Source organism: Rhodnius prolixus, unplaced genomic scaffold (genome assembly GCF_049639745.1).
Source record: "Rhodnius prolixus isolate KJV_2025 unplaced genomic scaffold, Rpr scaffold_6, whole genome shotgun sequence".
NCBI classification, from domain to species: Eukaryota; Metazoa; Arthropoda; class Insecta; order Hemiptera; family Reduviidae; genus Rhodnius; species Rhodnius prolixus.
In genome coordinates this window covers 37131298-37151791 of record NW_027411634.1, presented here as the reverse complement: position 1 = coordinate 37151791, position 20494 = coordinate 37131298, and the positions used below count along the sequence as shown (strand labels likewise).

Here is a 20494-nt window from a genome sequence, read left to right as displayed (position 1 = left end):
AACGAAGTTTAAAGAACTAGTTGGATGTTTTGCTTGCCAGATCGCAATGCTTGCTCCTCAAGTAAGAACAAATTATTAAAAAAATAAAATAAAAAAAATAAGGGAAACTTATCACGCTTTCTTCCAATTCACTTTCAAATTCATTGTAGATTTGTTTGAGATGAAAATTTTTGATTGCAAAATAATAAAATTTAAAAATTGATAGTGACAGTAAAAAATTATATATAACATTTTATTTATTTATTCTTAGATATAGCAAGATTAACTGCAGCGATAAAGGCGTTACGTATTGCAACCAGAAGTGCTAGGACTCACATGTATTGCGCGCTAATGGTCACACTGCACGACAACAACTAGTCATCAGGTTATTTGGGAATTTTTGGAATTTCTTTGTTGTAAATTCATCTGCTGCTGTCTGATCTACTTCTCAAATCTACTGAGTCACTCCCAGAAGGTAGGAACAGCGATTAACAAAAAAAAGGGCCTTTCAGCCATATTTGCAGTTATTTTTCTAAATTTTTGTTTCTACTTACACATGACATAGCTCTGCCTTTTTTTATATATATATATATTTATTAACTACTCGCTTTTTCTATTGGTATGTATTTTTCCTTTAATTTTTCTTAATATCAAAAATTTGGGTAAAGTATGCATATATTATATTTATTTATATTTTTTTTTAAATTTAAATATTAATTTCTATTTTTTTCTCCCTATACTAGCAATTACCTTTGAACAGTAAATATTATAACTGTTCTCTCAACTCAAACAAATATAAATATCTATTTAGCTATAACAAAATAAGCGAACGAAAAAAATATAAATATATTAAATGCTTTTATAAATCGACTAGTGCTCTGCTGAAATGATATTTGACTGATAGTTCTTAAAAGAGAGAAAGAGAATAAAAACCTATTGGATCCTTTCATTTTTTTTTTTTTTTTGTTTCTATTTATGAAATTTCATTAATACAAAAATTTAAATGAAATTTTTTTTTTTGTTCGGATTGATTAAAAAAAAAAAAAGAAGGCAATTAAAGCTGGTATGGAAATTTTCTGAGCCTTAAAAAAAGTGTCATGGCGCTAAAAATAAAACATAGTGGCCTAGTAAAAAATCGAAGTTAAAAAAAACTTAATTCTAAAAATTTATAAAGATTACAATACGCGATTTCCAATCAAATAAAAAAAAATAAGGTAATTAAAAATTGCACTATAGAAAATAAAAATAAAACGCTGGTTTTCGTTTTTTCTTTACTTGTCCAGTTTTGTGTAGTCCGGAAGATCAGACATCGATCAAAAAACTTAAAAGAAAGATCTAGCTTTCCCTTTCTCTGTACTATTCCGGTTAAAAGGTATGCCCTCATTTATAAACTTTATTTATTATCAATTTGGTAATGTCAATAGATTAGTTACGAAGTTTATGATACTTCACAGACTAGAAATGAAATGTTGCGCATAATTTTTGCTTATTTTTTCCAGTGGCTATCCTGACCCGTAACATTTGTTACTGTTTACTGCCGTTTACAAAAGTTTTGCTTAAGAAGTTAACTGTTTTTAAAACTATTCAAAGCTGTCAATCATATTTAAACGTCAATCTCTTCTTATACTTGTATAGTGTTGGCGTCCGAAACTGTTAACTCTACAAATATTATACCGAATATTGCAAAGTAGTGTTAGCAATTGTCGGATTGAACTTAATCGTAAAGAAGATGTAAACTGCATAGACGTTAAGAATTCACATCAATTCTGGATAGTTCCTTAATTTTTTTTTTTTTAATCCTTAATTTGTCCGAATAATAACGGATCTTACAAATTGCAACATTGTCCCCCCCATACAGTTTTGAAATAGCGTGTACACAACTACCTTCCCGCGTTTTGGGCTTCCTGTCTTTAGTTGATTACTGATCACTGTCATTGTCACGGCAACTCCAGCCTGTGTAGAATGGCCTAAGTAGGTTTTATCGAAGGTTTAATGAATAGTATAAACGAAAAAAATATCAGTAATTGCCATTAAGTAAATTCAAATGGAGTTTATATTAAGCTCGAGTGCATGCCTTGAATTACAGAGATTCTCCACTTGTGTTTCTTTCTCCCAAATTTCAAAACATTGTTCGAAAAACTTTTATGCTAGAACATCTCGGAACAGCTTTTGTAGCCGAAGTTTTTAAACTAAGTGTTTAATGATAAAGGGGCGCGAGATCTGAAATACTATTACCTTGTGCATCCGGGTTTTGTTTAATTTTTTTTGGTCAATGCCTATAAACTACTTCCCTTTTATACAAATTTAGTAAATGAAATGTTCCCGCCCTTTGCGTGTGCTCAAATATTTACAATTAATTGCCCCGTATATTGCTGTATGTATTATGTAACAATTTTAAAAGTAAAGATTAATTGTAGTAATATCGTTAATTATATTAAACATTTAATACTAATCACGATTTTTTTGTACTCTGATTTAATCTATACTCTCTTATCGCGCTTATTAGTAAATAATAAAGAGAAAATTTAAAAGATAAAAAAAAATTAGGCCTACTTCTAGTTTCCGGAATATTTCGTTTCCATTTCCTTGAGAGTACACAATAAGAAAAATAAATAAATAAATTTATTGACGGTATATTGCTTGCCTTGTCTAATTGAAAATAACTGTTGTAATTAAATGTTGTAGGTGTGTAAAATTATAAATATATGTATTTAAAATATATATATAATACTATATGTATAACAATTAAATAAGAGAAAAAACTGTCCATTTATCAAAAAATGATATTAATAATATAATATAACTCATAACCTGGGTCCACATTTAATGATCATTAGTAAAACAAATCAAAAAAGAAAAATCAAGTTTTTCAAACAGATAAAGTTTAAATTTGATTAAAAAATAATCTTCATTTATATGTATTTTTTTTTTCTGGTTTTTAGTATTTACTGAAAATTGACGAATAAATTGCAAACTTTTTTTACTTTGTCGTGAGCTCTGAGTAAATATCTGATTTTTTTCTTCAATTTTTGTTGATAAAGTCGGCACGGCACGGTTTTTTTTTTCTTCAACAAATTAATACTAACTTGCTCTCTTCTTTAAAAAAAAATAAATAAATTATGTAAAATAATATAAATTAATCAATAAATTAAAAAACAAAAAATAAAATTAATGAATACTTATATAATATATACCAATAATATGAATTTGTCAGTTCGCTTCTTGTTAACTATTTAGATTTTAAATATCTTGAGAGATATAGTAATGATTTAGAGAAAAAATAAAAAAGTCAGAAGTAAAATGAATATGGTAGAAGCTATTTTGAATTTTTTAGTTGAAAAAATTAAATAAAAATTAATATTTATATAATAATAAATAAAATTCGTAATTAATTGTGGATTGTTAAAATAGTAAACGTTTTCTAGGTAGCGGTTTTATGAACGATAGATTTTTTTTAATTTGTTTATTATTCTTTGCGAGTTTTCTCTTAAAAGTTGTCAAGAGTAAAAGAAATGTGAAATTTAGAACCTGATTGTATATATATATTCAAACAAGTATTTAACTTAGTGATATCTCAATATAATTCATCCGAGAGGCACAATGTATGTTTTACTTGAATCGCACAACACGTTGCATCTGGAAACGTTTCTAAAATAAATATTAAAGAAAGGTTCAAAGGGATTTATTTATTTATGCTCAAACTCTAAATAAATAATCTTAAGATATCAACAACTTGACATTAATGCAATAACTTTTAATATAGTCTCATTTTTAAATGAAACATATAATTATTGTGTTATAGAAATGTATTTAATCTACAGCTTATAACAGATTTAAATTTGGCTAAATCACGTTCGTAAATAAGCTGAATTCATGGATATTTTTATCCTAACTAGTTTTCCTTGTGGGTTTTCTAGAAGTCAATTTTTATCGACTTTATTTTTACTCTCTTACTTACTAAAAGTCTCTTTATTTTATTACTCTCTTTTCAAAGAGATATAAGTCTTCTCATGTATGGAAGAGTATTCTCAACAACAACGAAATGATAAATTTTTTTTAGTTACTTGTAAGAACTGAACTCTAATGAGCACGATAGTGTTCCTAATTGCTTTTTTCGTCCCTCCATTTCTTCGTTTTAACGTCTCTTAATTTTTCCTTGATTTCCAATCTCGATCACCCAAATTCACCTTTAATTATTCGTCTTTCAGCTCACTATTCTCACCTGTTGCAACAACCGAGTTATTACTTTAAATTAATTTTGAAATCTACGATACGATTTCTTTCTTGTTAGAAACTCCACCTCTTCATTTACTTAGACCAGCATAGCAGATTAATTCTAATATCAAATAAATAAATAAAAATTATTAAATATTAAATTCTTACTTTAACAGGCATTAAAATATAACACCCTCTCAGGCCATCTTTTAAAAAAGGCACGGTCTTACTGTGTTTTTGAAAACCCTTAGACTTAACGCAAAAATAAATCTCAATTTTGGCGATTTTGCTACGATTTCTCACGTAAAGAAAATTACTATTTCGAACGTTTCCCCAACAACTTATCGGCGATTTCAAGTATTAATTGAATTGTAATGAATAGAACTGCTTACGTCATTGATTGCAAGAAAACTTACTTCTAGCGTTTAGATTTTTCTACATTTTCCAACGTTTTCCATTTTTAAACTTTTGTTTTTCGTCAATTTCAGAATTTATAGGATCGTTGGAAAACATATGAAAATATGGTTAGTACACCTCCGCCTTAATACAGTTCGCTCTAAAGATTAATAATTTAGTGTCTATGAAGAAATAATTAACCTACAATACAAGCAAATTAACATTTTAGTTCTAAATTGTTCATTTCATCTTATACGACAACTTTTATGAGATTCTTTATTTATTTTTTTTCGTAATCATTTAAATTAAAAAAAAAATAATTTAGAGAAAATGAAGGAACAAATTATTTCTGATTACCTGTTCATTGCTCAACAAAATTATATTTAAAATAAAAAGAACAATTTTAAAATTTAAAACTAAAAACACCTGTTCAGTGCCAGAAATATTTTTTGTTTTGTTGTTTTAAGATTTGATTTTTGCATTTATTTTGTTGATTTTTAATTTTTCTTTGTGCAAATGACCTTTCATAAACATCGAAATAACTTAAATAGGTAAAAAAGTATCACTTTAAAAAATTATTTTTCTAGAAATAAATTAGTAGTCGGTCTCTGGAGGATAAGATTTAAGTGATAAATGAAACCATTAAGAAAAAAAAAGCTTGCGTAAATTTATTTAGAATTAGAATTAAATTTTAAAGTTCTTGTGGTTCATGGGTTTAAAAACTTATTAATAATTATTAGTATTAGTCTGTACAGTTAAAAGGATCGTTGGAATCGAGACTTCTGTACAGATCTTATGATCTATCGGTTCTACGATTGCCTGTCGCCTACGTAGTTTATAACCTATGTCATGGTTCCTCTGGTGCTTATTTAATGTCATATAATCGCCGAGATGCAGTACTGTATTGCCTTCACATTGAGCTGGGGTTAGAAATAACCTACCGAATACCCTTCAGAATGGCAGCAACCTCTATAAGTTTCACTTAAGATTAGTAAAAATTATTCTTAATTCAGCATTCCTAATAATAAACAGATATTTTCGGCACTATGATGATATTATAGAGATTATGATCACATCCAGGTACTACTCTACTTCATTTTATGTTGTCTGTTCAAGAAGATTTATCTATCCAAAAAGGGTTTTGCCATTCTTCGGTTTTTTTAATCTCGATGTCAGTTTCATTTATCGTTTATACCTTAACCTCGCCTCCATAACATTATTAGTGTTTCAATCTTATTTTCGATAATTTTTTTTATTTATTGATTATTATTTTTTCATTCTGTGAGGGTTGGTTTCCAAAAATATTGCGGGTGTTCTAAAAAAACAAAAAAACAAAAAAACAAAAAAAAAAACAAAAACAAAATTAAAAAAAAATCTTTTTGATACAGTATGTGATAGATTTTGTCTTGATTGATTAAATTTTTTTACTATTTATTTTTCGTTGCTCGTCTAGGCTTTTATATATATATTCATATTAAAGTAAAAAAGATGATTAGATTTAAAAAATTAAAGGAAACCACTTTGATGTACATTTCTTTTTTTTATAAACATGTAAATAAAAAATAACTTCAAATTTTGTATTGTTACGTTTTTATATACATGTTTACAAAATTAAAAATTAATTGTATAAATTAAATGTTGGTTCTCTAAATATATAATTTAGTAATTGAACAATTCATAATATAAAAAACAAGTTTTTAGCTAATATTAAGTTTGTTCCATCAAACAATTTGTGATCAGTAGCCAATTAGTTGGCGATTATAAGATGTATTGTGATGAAAATGTACTGGTTTCAATTTTATTTCTGTAAATTGTGCATGCATGCCTGAATAATTTTAAAGACATATTTTTTTGCAACCTTTCTTTAGCAGAAGCGGTCTACTGTGTATGTCTCGGGCTTTTAGTACGTGGTACAGTTCTCTGCCTGCTCAGATCAATCACAATTTAGTTTGAAGTCGATTCTGATGGAACAATCACAAAAAAAAATTGGAAATCTGAATTCTGATGGAATATCAAACTCTTTTTGCGCATACTTTTTTTTCAGTCACAAACCGAGATTCTGATGGAACAGACTTATTAATTTTTGTAGCCACACTGCTAGATGTTTTTATATTATATATATATATATATATATATATATATATATATATAAATATATATATAGACAATCTTAATTTGTAATTCCATGTGATATTATCGTAAATTAAAAATCCTGAAAAAAAAATAATTACTTAAAAAATAATTAGATTTTTTGAATAATTAAACAATATTTAAAGAGAAATAAAAAAAAAGGATGGGTAATTTAAATTAAAAAAAAAAAAGAAAGATAAACCTTTCAAGTGGGATAAAAATGAGTGACAGGGTAAGTAAGTAAATATCTTAAAATTGGACGAACCTAAGATTTGTCATTTAAGAAACAAAATGAAATTGTTTTGATTGTGTTTTATTCTTTCTTTTGTTTAATGGCTTGGAAGAAATCTTGGGAATTTAAAATTAATAATGATTTTCTTAACTCTTGCTCTCGATTTTCCCCCAAATAATTAAATTTGAGGCGTTTAGCCTCAAATGGAAGTAAAGACACTTACCTCCTCCCAAAAAAGTCTTTAGCTTGTATTTCTATGTATGCATGTGTTTTGTTTTCGCCACTTTTTGGAAACAAAATTACATGGAACAAAGTCAAAATTAAGAGTCTGGTGAACAAGACGTCAATCCCCAGTTTTCCCCTTGTACTAAACATTTAAAATGTAAAATACTACTACTACTACTAATAATAATAATAATAAAAACAGAAGAGTTTTTCCAATATTACTTCTCTCGTAAACACTAAGAGAAAGTTAACCCAAGATTTTTTAACGATTTTCTTGTTCGAATTATATCACTAAAAAAATAATTTAGCGTAAAAAAAATATCACATTTTCTACAATATCCATTCAATATTAACAATACTCAAAATAGTAATTAAAAAATAAAAAATATCTCTAATTAATATTTAATTTAGAGAAATAAATCACAGAAAACATTTTTTTAATATTCCTACAAATTTTGGGACGTTATACTAACATACAATTTTAAAATAAGTATTTACGGCAGTTAAATAAATAGATTTGTAAAAATTTAATACACATATATTTTCTGCAGTGTTTTTTAGATGTTATTTGAATAATAAATAAATAAACTTATCAATTATTTAATGATGCTTCCATTCCGGTGTTAGTTAGTTTTAAATAAATAAAAAAGGAAACATGATTGTAGACTGCTTTGTTCCGATATTTAGTGGTTTTGATTAAAGAATATTTAAATTAATTAATAAAAATAACAAATAGTTCTTAAAATATATTAATATTTATTGTAGTTACATAAATAAAACAAGAACTGCTTTGCTCTAACTCCTAATTTTTCACTCCATTTGTGCAATTTTGATGAATGTACTTAAAAGGTTTATAAACATTAGGAACTTAAATTTTTATTTTATTGAAAATAAAAAAAATCTGGCGAAAATTTGGAGAAACTACAACTTGAGTTCTTGGGTACCTTGGCGTTTCTCTTTTCAAATTCTCAGTTGCCCATTAATCTTGTCTGTCTTGAGAATTCTTGTTCTGTTCATCATAATTTAAGTAATGACCTAACATTAATTATTAACACAAGGTAACTTTCTCGTTTCCCAATTCTTAGCTATGTTCCTGAAAAGTGCAGGATAATTTAAGAAATGTTGTCTTTAGTATAATTCTCCACTGCTTCCAAAATAGTCAGGCTATTTGTATGATGATCGGGTTAAACATAGCTCTCATCTCATAACAATGTTTGATCCGGGGTTGGTTAGAAATCTAGACATTGCCCGTGAAGGGTTCCATATTCCCGTTTATTGGTTAGAGCTCCTACCTACTCCAGTCCTTTACGTTTCTTTAGACTGATGATTCTGGTAACAGACTTCTGGAAATATTGGAAGACCTTAATTATTCTTTTTCCAAGAGTCGACCACACATCAAAAATGTCGCTCTGACATATTACGCACAGTATCCCTCCATTTCCTCTTCTTTCTGATTAAACCGAACAGGTTATCAGGCTTTAGCCATCCATGTCTGACAGTCTGCAGCGGCCTGTTGGAAGACATTACATCATCCGGAATCGACGTCAGAACTTGTAGGAATGTAGCTTTATAGCTCGCTCTTTTGCCTGCTCATGGCCTCAGGTTTTTAACAATTATTCTTGCGATTTAATGTGCACTTCTTTTGGTGGTCATCTGCTCTTGTGAAACATTTGGTTGTGCCATAAAAGAACGGGTTTTTTTAGGATCCGTAGGATCTCTTCGAAACCAGGCATTCTTCCGCCTCTTGTCCTCCAGCACAATTAAGATTTTTATTGTACACTCCCGTAAAAGAGCAGAAGGGGATCGCATCTCCGACGGGTCCGAGAGAATAGTGAGCACTCTCATTTTTTTAATTTTTTCAATTAACTTTGTGGTTTCAAATTAAAATGAATTAGAAATTTTGGATTATTTTTATTTTCATTGTTTTTTATTAAATTAAATAAGAAATTTTTTATTAATTTCATTTTGTAGAATTTCAAATTCTAGCAATTTTTTTTTTTTAACATTAAGTACTCACATTTTAGAAAAATATAAAACGAATTATCACAATCATTCATTAGATTAGAAAATCGAGAAACTTAAACAGTATTTTACTCAATTTCAGTATATTTGTTAATTGTTTTACTCCATTTTTTTATTTAAACAGATCAATCAGTAATCTCAAAAAGTTGAATATATTCAGAAAATTAAAAGAATTTCAATATATATTTTTATACGTCATCGGAATTACTTGCTTAAAAAAAATAATAACAATATTAACCGGGTTTGCTATTTATATTTATCGTTGACGTGTGTAGATATTTTATTTCATTTTTTCTTTTTTGTTACATTAACAATTTGAATGGAAAGGGTGCTCCTATGTAAATTTTATGCTCTAAATGTTTAATTCAACAAATGGTAAAGTTATGGTACCAAAGAAAGGTGAGCAGAAACATGTTACAAATTCAAATCGGTACTCAAACAATATGATAAAAATTACAAACGTTTGTTAGTTTGTTTTTACATAGGTTCTGAAGCAACATAAAATTATTGAATTTTTTGAACATGCAATAAACAATAAAATCAAAAATACTAAAACTGAAATCTCAAACTATCCAAGAATTACGCACTGTAATAAAATAATCACATATCAGTTATAAGCTATCAAGAAATTTCCTTTATTGATAAACATATCCTTTATGAAACCAGTCTCGAATCCATTTTGATAAAAAGCTGTTAAATTAAAAAATAATGAATCAAAATCAGAATTAGAGCAAAGACGATGTCGTATAAACAATCTGCTTTTAAGTACGTTCATAATTTACAGATGGTATTTTAAAAAAACAGTTGTTATTTTGCATGTAATATTTTATTTTTTTTTTAAATTAATGATAAATTAATTAATTTTTATTGCAATATTGTCATATGCATTTGCGATATATGTATATTTTCTCCCCCCTCCCCCCGAAAGAGGCTATATAGGTTTGTTTAATTTTTGAATTTGAAGTTTTTTTCCTCAATAATTCGTTTTTTAAAAACGGTGTATTAAAAAATAATATTTTAATATATTCAATTCTCGCAATATTTTATCTAATGTCGCATTTAGTGACTCACATTAGTAAATAATATTATATACTTAAGATTTTTATTGTCACATTAAAAACTAAAAAAAAAAAAAAAAATTAATTAATTAAAAAGTTTAGTGCGGTTTGGGGGTTACTATTTATTAATATATTAATGTTTCACTTTACTTTTAATATAATTTATTATATAGTTAGTTACCACATGGGTAAAATTTATAAAAAATAAAGAACCTATTGTTAGTGTGCAGATATAACAAAAAAGCAGTATTTATTTGATTTAAAAATAAAAGAATAATATGAAATAAATAAAAATAATAATAATAAATTAAAAATGACTTTTTTTGTTTTAAAAAACTGATTAGTAATTAAAATAATAATAAATTAGTTTTTTGTGATGGTTAATTAACTGCCAAATTAGTTTTTGCCTGGGGCACTTAGATTTATTTTTTGTTGATTAATTTTGAAACCCCTTCCCCAGAGTTAGCTATTCCTGCTTGCTCTTTTTTTTAGTGTTTTAAATTTATGAATTCCTTCACTTTGTTGGCTTTTTGTTTCAATTTAAAAACATGATTAAGCGTGCATTTAGTAATTAGCTAGTTCATTTAATTTTTTAATGTAACAAATGAAATGTGAGCATATTTGGAAAAGAATCTACAATACAATACAGTCAATAGAAGGTACTTGGGATTTGGAAATTAGATTTGTTTTTTGAGGTCTTTAAAAAAAATATTAAAAATAGCAGATATTTTTGTGATTATTGCATGCTATTTGTAAGTTCTACAACCTACTAATGTATTTATCATGTTTAAAGGTGGATATCTTCATTTATGATTTTCATCTGAAGAGAATGATTTTAGGTTTTTATATATGAGTTGACTAATATATTTTCAAAAAAGAACATTTAAGGTACATCTAATGTTCATGCCTATCAATTTTTTTCGTTCAGGTTTATGGAGCGGACATTATCATATTATTTTCTTTTTTCGTTTTCTTTCCCGTGTAGCATAAGAGACGGAACGATATTCCGCACTTCCAATCGTTGGAGTAAAAGTTCTTGCTCTGTTTTCTACCGAAGGCAAGCTTTCCTCTTGGCAAGTTAGTCGGTTTGGCTGGATCATCTTGCTTTGCTTCCCCTTCTTATTTGGTAGCACTGAACCACCTCAAAGATAAACTTTAAATAATTGTTCTTACGGCGGTTTTAATATTTTTCTAGCCGAAAGCAACATTATATAGGCTCAACATGTTTTGAAGGGGTATTGGTTTGTTGATGAAAAAGATTATATAGTCGTGCTCTCTTAGTACTACAGAATCCTATTTCAATTGACAAACTTTGAATAAATATTGCTGAACGCAAGCTAGTTCTCTGTTTTCTTATTGATTACGTTTTAATAAATAGCCTCAACTTAGAAATTGGTTCATCAGTTTTTGATTTTTGAAATTTTAAACTTCAAACAATGCACTCAAAAAAGATTCAGCTATTATATCTAGCTATCCTTAATTTTAACGTATTTCTGTTAGGCCATTTTATCACTGCCATTTCTCTTCCCAAAGTTATTTATTTCTTTTTAAGCTTAAGTCTAATTTCCAATTACCAAGATTAACAATAACTGTTTTGTTATTTATCTATAAATAAAATTCTGAAAAGAATTTTGCATATTTGATTTTTAAATGTGTTATTAATAATATTTCTACATAAAATTTGACACAAAGTACGTTTTATTGTAAGTCTAAATATAGTTGCGTGTAAAATGTATTTATGTACGCGTCATTTTTCTAATTTAATAACTAAACGGCACCATTAAAAAATATTTTTTTTTTATAATATTTACTAATTGATTAAATATAAAAATAAATTATAATCATAATTAAAAAAATACCTCACTTGTTCCTAAATGTTTATCGTTTACTTCATTTCAGGCAAAATTTTAATTTTTTTTTTTCTCATTTCTGCTTAAAAATTAAAAATTTGAGTAATTAATTAAAAAATAATAAAATAAAATGCTTTTACTTAAATCACTATTATGTGTAAAAAATTAATAACTCGCACAAATTCTTCCTTTAAATTAAATTGTTTAATTTTGACTCGTGTTATTGCTGTTGCCTATTAAAAGGGCTATAATGTTTGCCCCTTATTTTTTTTATCTTTTCCTTTCGTTCTTTTTTATTCTATTTTTTTTTTGAATAACTAATTAAATGGGCTGTGGTAGATATTTATAAATATTTAAAAGAAAAAAAAAAAATTATTATATAACTTGATATATATATATATATATGCAAGATATATTTAAAAGTGTTTTTTGGGTGATAAAAGTTATTCATTGTCTTTGTAGATGGTCTTTATATATATATATATATGTAGCTTAGTTGTGCCATTTTTTTGGACCAGCAAAGTATGTTATTTGAAGAAAACAATAAAAATTAAAAACTACGTAAAATTATATGAAATGATTTTTATCATATATTTAAGACAAAAATAATAATAATAATAATAAAGGCAAAAAATAATAAGTAAATAGAGGAGTCGAGAAAATGCTCACATCATGTAATCCTGCCAGCACAGTTTTTGTGTTTCCAATAAAAAAAAAGAAGTATTTTAGAAAAATTTAGAAAAAAAAACATGAAAAATATAGGTGTAGTATTTTTTTTAATTGGTAATTCTCCCTTTCCGTTTTTTGGACAAAAACCTTTACCATATGTATTAGAACACTAAACATTTTTGTGTAATTCGAATAATTGGTAGTTTTTGTTTTAATGTGCTTCCTGAATAAAGCTTAAAACTTGATTAATACAATGTATGTATTTATATTTACATAAAATCTATCTCCCTAAATTATATACCCTTCCCTCCGTTTAGCGGAGCCTGTAATGGACCAAATCAAAAAACAAAACAGAATAATGTATAAATTGTAATTGCAAGATAAATTGCGCCTCTTAATAAAAAAATAACATTGCCACTGTTATTAGAAATAAAAAAAGAAATAGTTTATTCAATAGATTTTTAAATTCTTTTTTTCCTTGATTTATTTATTTTTGAATAGGGAAGAGTAATATGTAAAATGGAAATAGCAAAATAGTCTTTTGAATATAGTAAATTTAGAAAATATAATAACTTTATGGAGGAAATTTAAAAAAAATTAATAAACCTCGTAGTGGCCAATATTAATTAAATTGAAATAGTAATTATAAAAAAAACTACATATATTATTACTGTTTCAAAATATCTCTCTATATGTGTTTATTAAAATAAAAAAAATAATGCGTGTTTTAGAAGTGATGTTAAAATAAATATTCTAAATGTTGAGATATTATAATTTATTTTAAAATAAATAAAATTATGTATATTAGTAATAGTAATTCAAAATAATATTAATGGTATCTCTTTTATTCAAGAAACCTTTAAGAGATCTTAAAGGAATTCGAGTAATCTTCAAACATGTTTTTTTACAAACAAAACGAAAAATCTTAAATCAAGAAGTAAAGATATATCATGTTAAAAAAAAAATAATTTTAAAAATTGCCCGTCCCTTTTAATTGTTTTTCATTTCACGTTTTTTAGTATTAAATCTGTAGTGAAATTTTGTAGGTTATTATTATTATTATTATTGGAGGGTCAGTTGGTAATGTTGTTGGGAAAGTTCTGTTTGGATTTTTCTTTTGCATCGCATCCGTTTATATATGTTGTAACACTTGATCCTTTAATCCTCTTTTCAAAAGATTTTACTCTCGCTCGCGCATACTTATTATACTGGTCTGCCATTTCAATAAAGAATGCTAGCGTTTCCTCCAGAAGAATATTGAAAGACATAAATGTTTTTAGCAGGACCTCAGCAGCCTTTGGATTTGAGAATAAGAAAAATTTAAATTTCCAACGTTATTTTCTATATAATATTTTTAAAAAGAAGTCCAAGCGTACTGAGATACTTTCCTACTTCAATTATTTAGCTATATTTTATTACTTAAAAAGTCAAGTTCTCCTAATCATCCATTTGAAGTACCTATTTCCACATTGTTAAAACATTTTTGAACAGTTTGCTACAAATTTTTTACTTTTAAACATTTTTAGAGATGCATTTTATTTTTTATCATCCAAACAGAATTTCATTTTTTCTTAATAGACTTTTAAAAGGGGGCCCTAATAAAATCTTTAGTTTTTAAGGCACAAAAAATAACACCTAACACGAAAAAACTCACCCAGCTTTCGAGTTTTTAATTACTTGTAACACCAAATAAAGTAAAAACAAAACAAAAAAAAGAACTTTTTAAAAAAAAATGGAATCAAATATTTCTGTCGTGTTATTTTTTTATTTATTTTTACCACTACTCTATTTACAACTTTACAAGAACTTAATATAATTAACTTAAACAAGAAATATTTATATATATATAATAAATTAATATAAATACGTATTTCAAATACATAATATGCCTTTGCCTTCTTTCGTATAAATTTAATAAATTTTTATAGTAATAAAAACAAATTTCTATTTAAAACTATATTTTTCTTAGTTGGATCAACATACTATAATTTTAAAACTTTTTTTTTCTTAATTACATTAATTATTATAACATATTGTGTTTTATACTCATTTTTATTTTATTTTTTTCTTAATTATTTATAAAATAAATGAATTTATAGTTTAGTTTTGTTATATAAAAATAAGGAATAAAAAAAAAAAAAAAATGACAACTATGAAGAAAAATAATAACGTTGATTTTTTCCTTCCTACTTTTATAAATATTTATGTATTGTATTTTTACCATTTTATTATTTGTTTCTGTTTTTGTGTTTTTTATTTTAATTTTTTTTTTTTCCTAGCAATATTAACTATTTGTAACGGGTTAGCAAATTTTGTTTGGTAGTCACGGCTAGATATGTATTTAAAAAAAGAAGAAAAAGAATATAACATTAAATATAACTATTTGGGAGAATGGCGTAAAATGGCAAGATAGGGAAATCATTTTTTTTTCTGAGTAATATATTATTTTTTTACCAGTTTTTTTTTAATTTTTAACAGTTAATATCGCTCAAATATTTTTTGAAAAGTTAATAAATAAACTCAAACTTAGACCTCTAAAAAATATAATAGTCATAAGAAAATAAATAACCAAATACAAAAAAAATTGTTCAACAGTGACAATAATCAGAATAATTAATTCTAAGTTACACAATATTGTAAGGTTAATTAATAACATTAACTTACCCCCTTTTTTTTCTTTTTGATAATAATATTATGCAGCATAACAATTTTTGGTCGGAATCGTTCGTCATAATCAATGAAAGAATGTTTGGAATCGATCAAGATTAGTAAATGGTAGAATACCAAATTGAATAATCACCCCCCGAAAAATCTTCATCCTTTAGTATTTTAAAACTCTTAGTGCTAATATCTAATTATTATTTTTCATTTAGTACAACGTTCTGAAGTCAATATGCTATCTGTGGCTATTTTATTAAAAGTAGTAATGAACATGCAGTGTCTGCACCTTCCCAAACTAATATGATGAAGATTATTAGGTCTGATAAGGGAGGTATAAACATCATACCCAGCCTTATAATCTAAATCAGTACACATTAATTTGCTATCGCCTTACCTGTAGTGTAATAACAGTCCTTATTGAGAATGCCTTTCGAAGAATACGCGTTACCTTTTTTCAAACTATGAGGGAAGTGGAAAAATACTTATTGATTAAATGTTATTTTAATCAATTATTACCGCTACCCTAAAATCTTTTTATTAACAAATTTGGAAGGATTATGTACATTCCCATCTAAGATTTTTCTCTCAAAATCACAAAACATGTATTTAAAAAAAATAAAAAAATAAATAAAAATAATTAGTTAAATCACATTCTCCAAATGTTAGTAATTAAAAACAATTCTCATGTTATTTTAGTAAATTAATTTATTTTGAACGATCCGAATTTGATATAACATACATATGTATTTAGATACTATTTAATAAGTATGCTACTATATTATTAAATGTAATATCAATTTGTTTTTAAATCTACTTTTATTTACGAAAGATTGTTCCCCATCTTGCCATATGATTTTTTGCCAATAATCTCCCGAGATAATTAGGCAATACATGAGCTTAAAACATTATAATCAAAGAGATTTTTTTTGCATGAATGAGATTGGTCATGTAGTTTAAAAAAAAAGAACAAAACAAAAAATAATTTAAAAAAATCATATTTATTAATATATTAAAAAAAAATTAACAGATCCTTTATGTATTAATATATAATGCAATTATTTATTTTATTCAAATTAGTATGTATAGAAAATTTATAGTCCATGTTAACTATATATAATATATATATGAGGAATAAATTGTGTATTAGATTTTTTTTTATAAATTATAAAATAACAAAACAAATAAGTATTCACTTAATACAAACAAAAAAATTCTTTAAATTTTTAGAGAGTTGGGTCGTATTCTATACTTACTTTTACTTTTTGTTAAATTCTTTATGTTAGTGATGTACATATCACAAGAAATATTTGTTTGTTTAGATGCTTTAGTTGAAATTGTAGATTTTTAGAAATTTAAAAATATAAAAACTTAAAAAAAAGGTTTAGAAATGAAATGAAAAAGTACAAACTGCAAAACGCCATTAATTTAGTACGTGTGCTTAGAGATAAATAGAAAAAAATAAATTAATAGTTATGGAAACCTATGTAACAAAAGTAATGTCCTATTTTTATTTTGTTAATTTTTGCTAAGAACAATCTAGTTTTTATATTCCTTGCAAAAAACTCCTAACAAAAATACATTTTTAGTGCAATAATATTTAATATGTATTTTTTTACAAATACAAACAGCTTTTGTTGAGTATTTTTAATATTTTTAAAGAAAGAAAACCAAAGTCAATGTTAATTAAAGTTTTGTTTTTGATTAGACTACGAATTTTTCTTTTGAATTAGACTACGATTCAACTCTGAATACTGTTTGGTGGTAAATATAAATATATTTTTATCTTTAATTTAATTTTACTTACAACTCGTTATATTTTTTAAAGTTTAAAAATAATATAAACAATTATAGGTTGTGCTATTAATAAGACTTATAGAATAAAAAATAAAAAAATTTAAAAAAATAAAAAATGCGAGGAAAAATAGGTTCTAAAAACACATCCTTTTTTTTTATTTTTGTTTATTTAATATTGGACGTGTAGTTGTTTTTGTGTGAACTCCTGGGATAAAGATTTATTAAAGGCGAAAACACTTTTTGTACTCGAAATGGTTTTCTCCAAAGTTTTTTGACTGAAGGTAGGATGTGGTTTCTTTTGAAAAAAAGAGCATTTTCCATTGATGAATCTGTCCAAATGTGTACGTTAGTCCTTGATATTCAGTGCTCAATGAAGAAGTTCAGGTTGTAAGATCTTTATGAATCATGAAGAGGAGATGGCATGATCTTATAATAGTTTAAAAAAAAAACGGTCTCATACTTAGATCGAACTGGATAGATAAAATATTTCCGGTATAATCTACGCTCAGTAAATAATCTACGCTCAAGTAATAATTAAAAAATTCAAGCTCTGAGACAAGATGGAAATAGGGTTAACCTCTGCATTTACGAGTATATAGAACAAACATTCCATATGTCGTATCCGTTCCAAACATTAAGTAAACCTGTTTGAAGACGCTTGTAGGTGCCTTGGGTTATCCGAAAGGCCGGCTGGCCTTATTGTGGAATAATTTCGTATAAACTTAGGCGATTAAAGAGAATGACCTAGCCCGCCATTCTTTCGGTTCATTTATTTATGTTTTGTGCTCTCAAGGTTGGATGACGATCCTATTAAGTCATTTGGTGTTACTGTAAAAGGGTGCAGGCCCCAGGGACACGGCACAGAAACCTCCTATGTACCGCAACATTACTGCTATGCCCCATTTCGACAACCGTTTTTCTAGTTATCTTCCTCTTAAAATCATAGTAGCTCAAATGATTATTGCTGTAGACTCTTTCTGAAACTCTAGACAGCCCTCAACACTTATTTACTACATCTACGCTCCATGACTTCTTGTTCTATAGCGATGCATACCCCGGCCCGTTCAACTATTGGTCTCACAGCATTCATAACATACGAAGCGATCTATTACCTCGATCGTTAAGTTTCTTTCCTTCTGGTAAATCTGGGTCTTTTCATGTTACTTGCTGCCTCATTATGACGTTGCATAATCTGCAGTTACTGTAACTGTAACTGTAATTTTCCATCTTCTGATGTCACCATTTGGTCACACTCATCGGGTATTTAACTCATTGAAACGATTCGAAAGTTTTTGCAATATCATAACTCATTCAAAGAAATCAGTAAACAATGTTTTTAATATCAAATGATGTTTAATAAATTTGTAGTTTTACTTAGTTGTCTGTAAGAGTAATATTAATTATATATTGCCTGAGTTCTTATTTTAATATCGTAGAAAAACAAGATTACGAATCGTCGATTCCAGTATTAAGTTTATCGCTCGTTGAGTGTAAATTATAAAGCAGTTTTTATTTTGACCCCTATCAGTCTAAATCTTTCTACCCAAATTAATATCTTTTAGTGAGGAAATTAAAGCTTTTATTAAATGCCTGTCAATAATTTATATTTAAACTCTACCATTGTTAAAGATTTGACAATCATAATAATATTTCTTATTGTTAGTAGATCAAAAGTACTTTTAAAACGGATGTGTTACCTATTTTTCTAAAAATCCAGTGCTCTAAATAAATAAAAAAAAAAGAAATGACTGTGTAAAAATAAAGATTAAAAACTATTAATTATAATGTTTAAAAAAATAATAATAATAAAAATGGCCAACAAATGAGTCAAAAAAAAAGAAATATTGTGGACACAACGAAACATATCGGAATTGTTTAATAATTTTTTGTTTCTTAATACTATTTATTTATTTATTTTTGTATCATTTGGTCATCCTGTTTATAGAAAGTATGGAGATGAAACAACAGAAAAAAGTTTATTAAGTGATTATTACAAAATAAAGAAAAACGCTAAACAAAGTTTTGTATTTTCATATTTGTGTGAAGGGATTTTTATAAAATCTAAAATTTTGGGAAAAAATCTGTTTACTAAAACTATATTGAGAGAACAAATTAAGCACAAAGGTATCAACTTTTTATTCTTTTTGTAAAATAAGAAAAGAGTTGGGTTATTTAAACTTTTGCATTTCTTAAAAAATTACATACTATAGGTACACCTAAAATATGTGAGAATGTTTAAATTAAAAATAAAATAGAATGAATGCTTGCTACTGAAATTATTTTAACATTTGTATAAATTTTATAATTCAGCATTTTATTTTTCTTTTCTTTTTAATACAATTAATAAACGGAATGCATATAAAAAAAATATTTATAAAGGGATTTGTTACAAAATAATACAATTCAACTAAAAACAGGTTCCAAAGTTTAATGGTGTATCTTTAAAACTTACTAAAAAATGCAAAAACAGAACTTTCCTAAACTTCTTAATTCAAGCATTGCAATATTTTCTCCTAAAACAAAAAACAAGAATCTTTTTAATCAAATATATTCATTCACAATTTAAAAATAAATATGCTCAAAATTAGTTCTTTGATGTATTGTATTTTTACAGTGTTAATATAGCTGTTATATAGAAAGATTTAAAGAAAAAAAATAAATGTAACTTGGAGGAAAATTAGGAAAAAAGATGTTCATTAAAAAAAAAATGTACAACTGTTAAAATAGAAAAGTAACAACACTTTTGTTTCTTTTCCAATATTTTATTCTTTTATTTAAACAAAAAAAAATCCTAGATTAACTTTATAGAACTATATTTCAAAAATATAGAGATTATGTTAGCACGGCTGATTTACTTTTATTCAATTGGAAATATTAATTTGTTTTTCTTTTAAGTTAATTTTATGGTCTCCTTTTTTCATAGAAATGTGTAAGATATTTCTAATTATAAAATATTTTTAGCAAAGATGAAAAAATGTATCTTGTTTTATTTTTTGTCACGTAATATCAACTATTTTTTAGATAATATAATTTATATATATATATTTATATGTATAAATTATATATATATTTCATTAGTGCAATCTTATTTATTATTAAAGTGACCTTTCTGTAAAAGCATTTGAAGTAATTATATTAATAAAATGATTGCCTGCATTCAGTTTTGCTATTTTCTTCATCATCATCATTATTATTATTTTTTATTTTAAGGCGGATTAGCAAGGATGACCTACGCGTGTGAATAATTTCTAAATGTTGAAAAA

At 25.9% G+C, this 20494-nt stretch overlaps 2 protein-coding genes across 5 annotated transcripts in view; both read left to right on the top strand.

The window, feature by feature from the left end:
- The window catches only part of LOC141461050 (uncharacterized), a 29886-nt gene extending 9499 nt beyond the window's left edge, over window positions 1-20387 (top strand). For all 4 annotated transcript variants that reach the window (XM_074141707.1, XM_074141704.1, XM_074141705.1 and 1 more), the window contains one exon: window positions 251-20387. In XM_074141707.1, the coding sequence (XP_073997808.1) occupies window positions 251-357 (107 nt within the window). In that variant the 3' untranslated portion in view covers window positions 358-20387. The remainder of the gene's footprint in view (window positions 1-250) is intronic.
- The window catches only part of Dref (DNA replication-related element factor), a 35521-nt gene continuing 15362 nt past the window's right edge, over window positions 336-20494 (top strand). Inside the window, exon 1 of the mRNA XM_074141698.1 lies at window positions 336-454. The gene's annotated coding sequence lies outside the window, so the exon portion shown is untranslated. The remainder of the gene's footprint in view (window positions 455-20494) is intronic.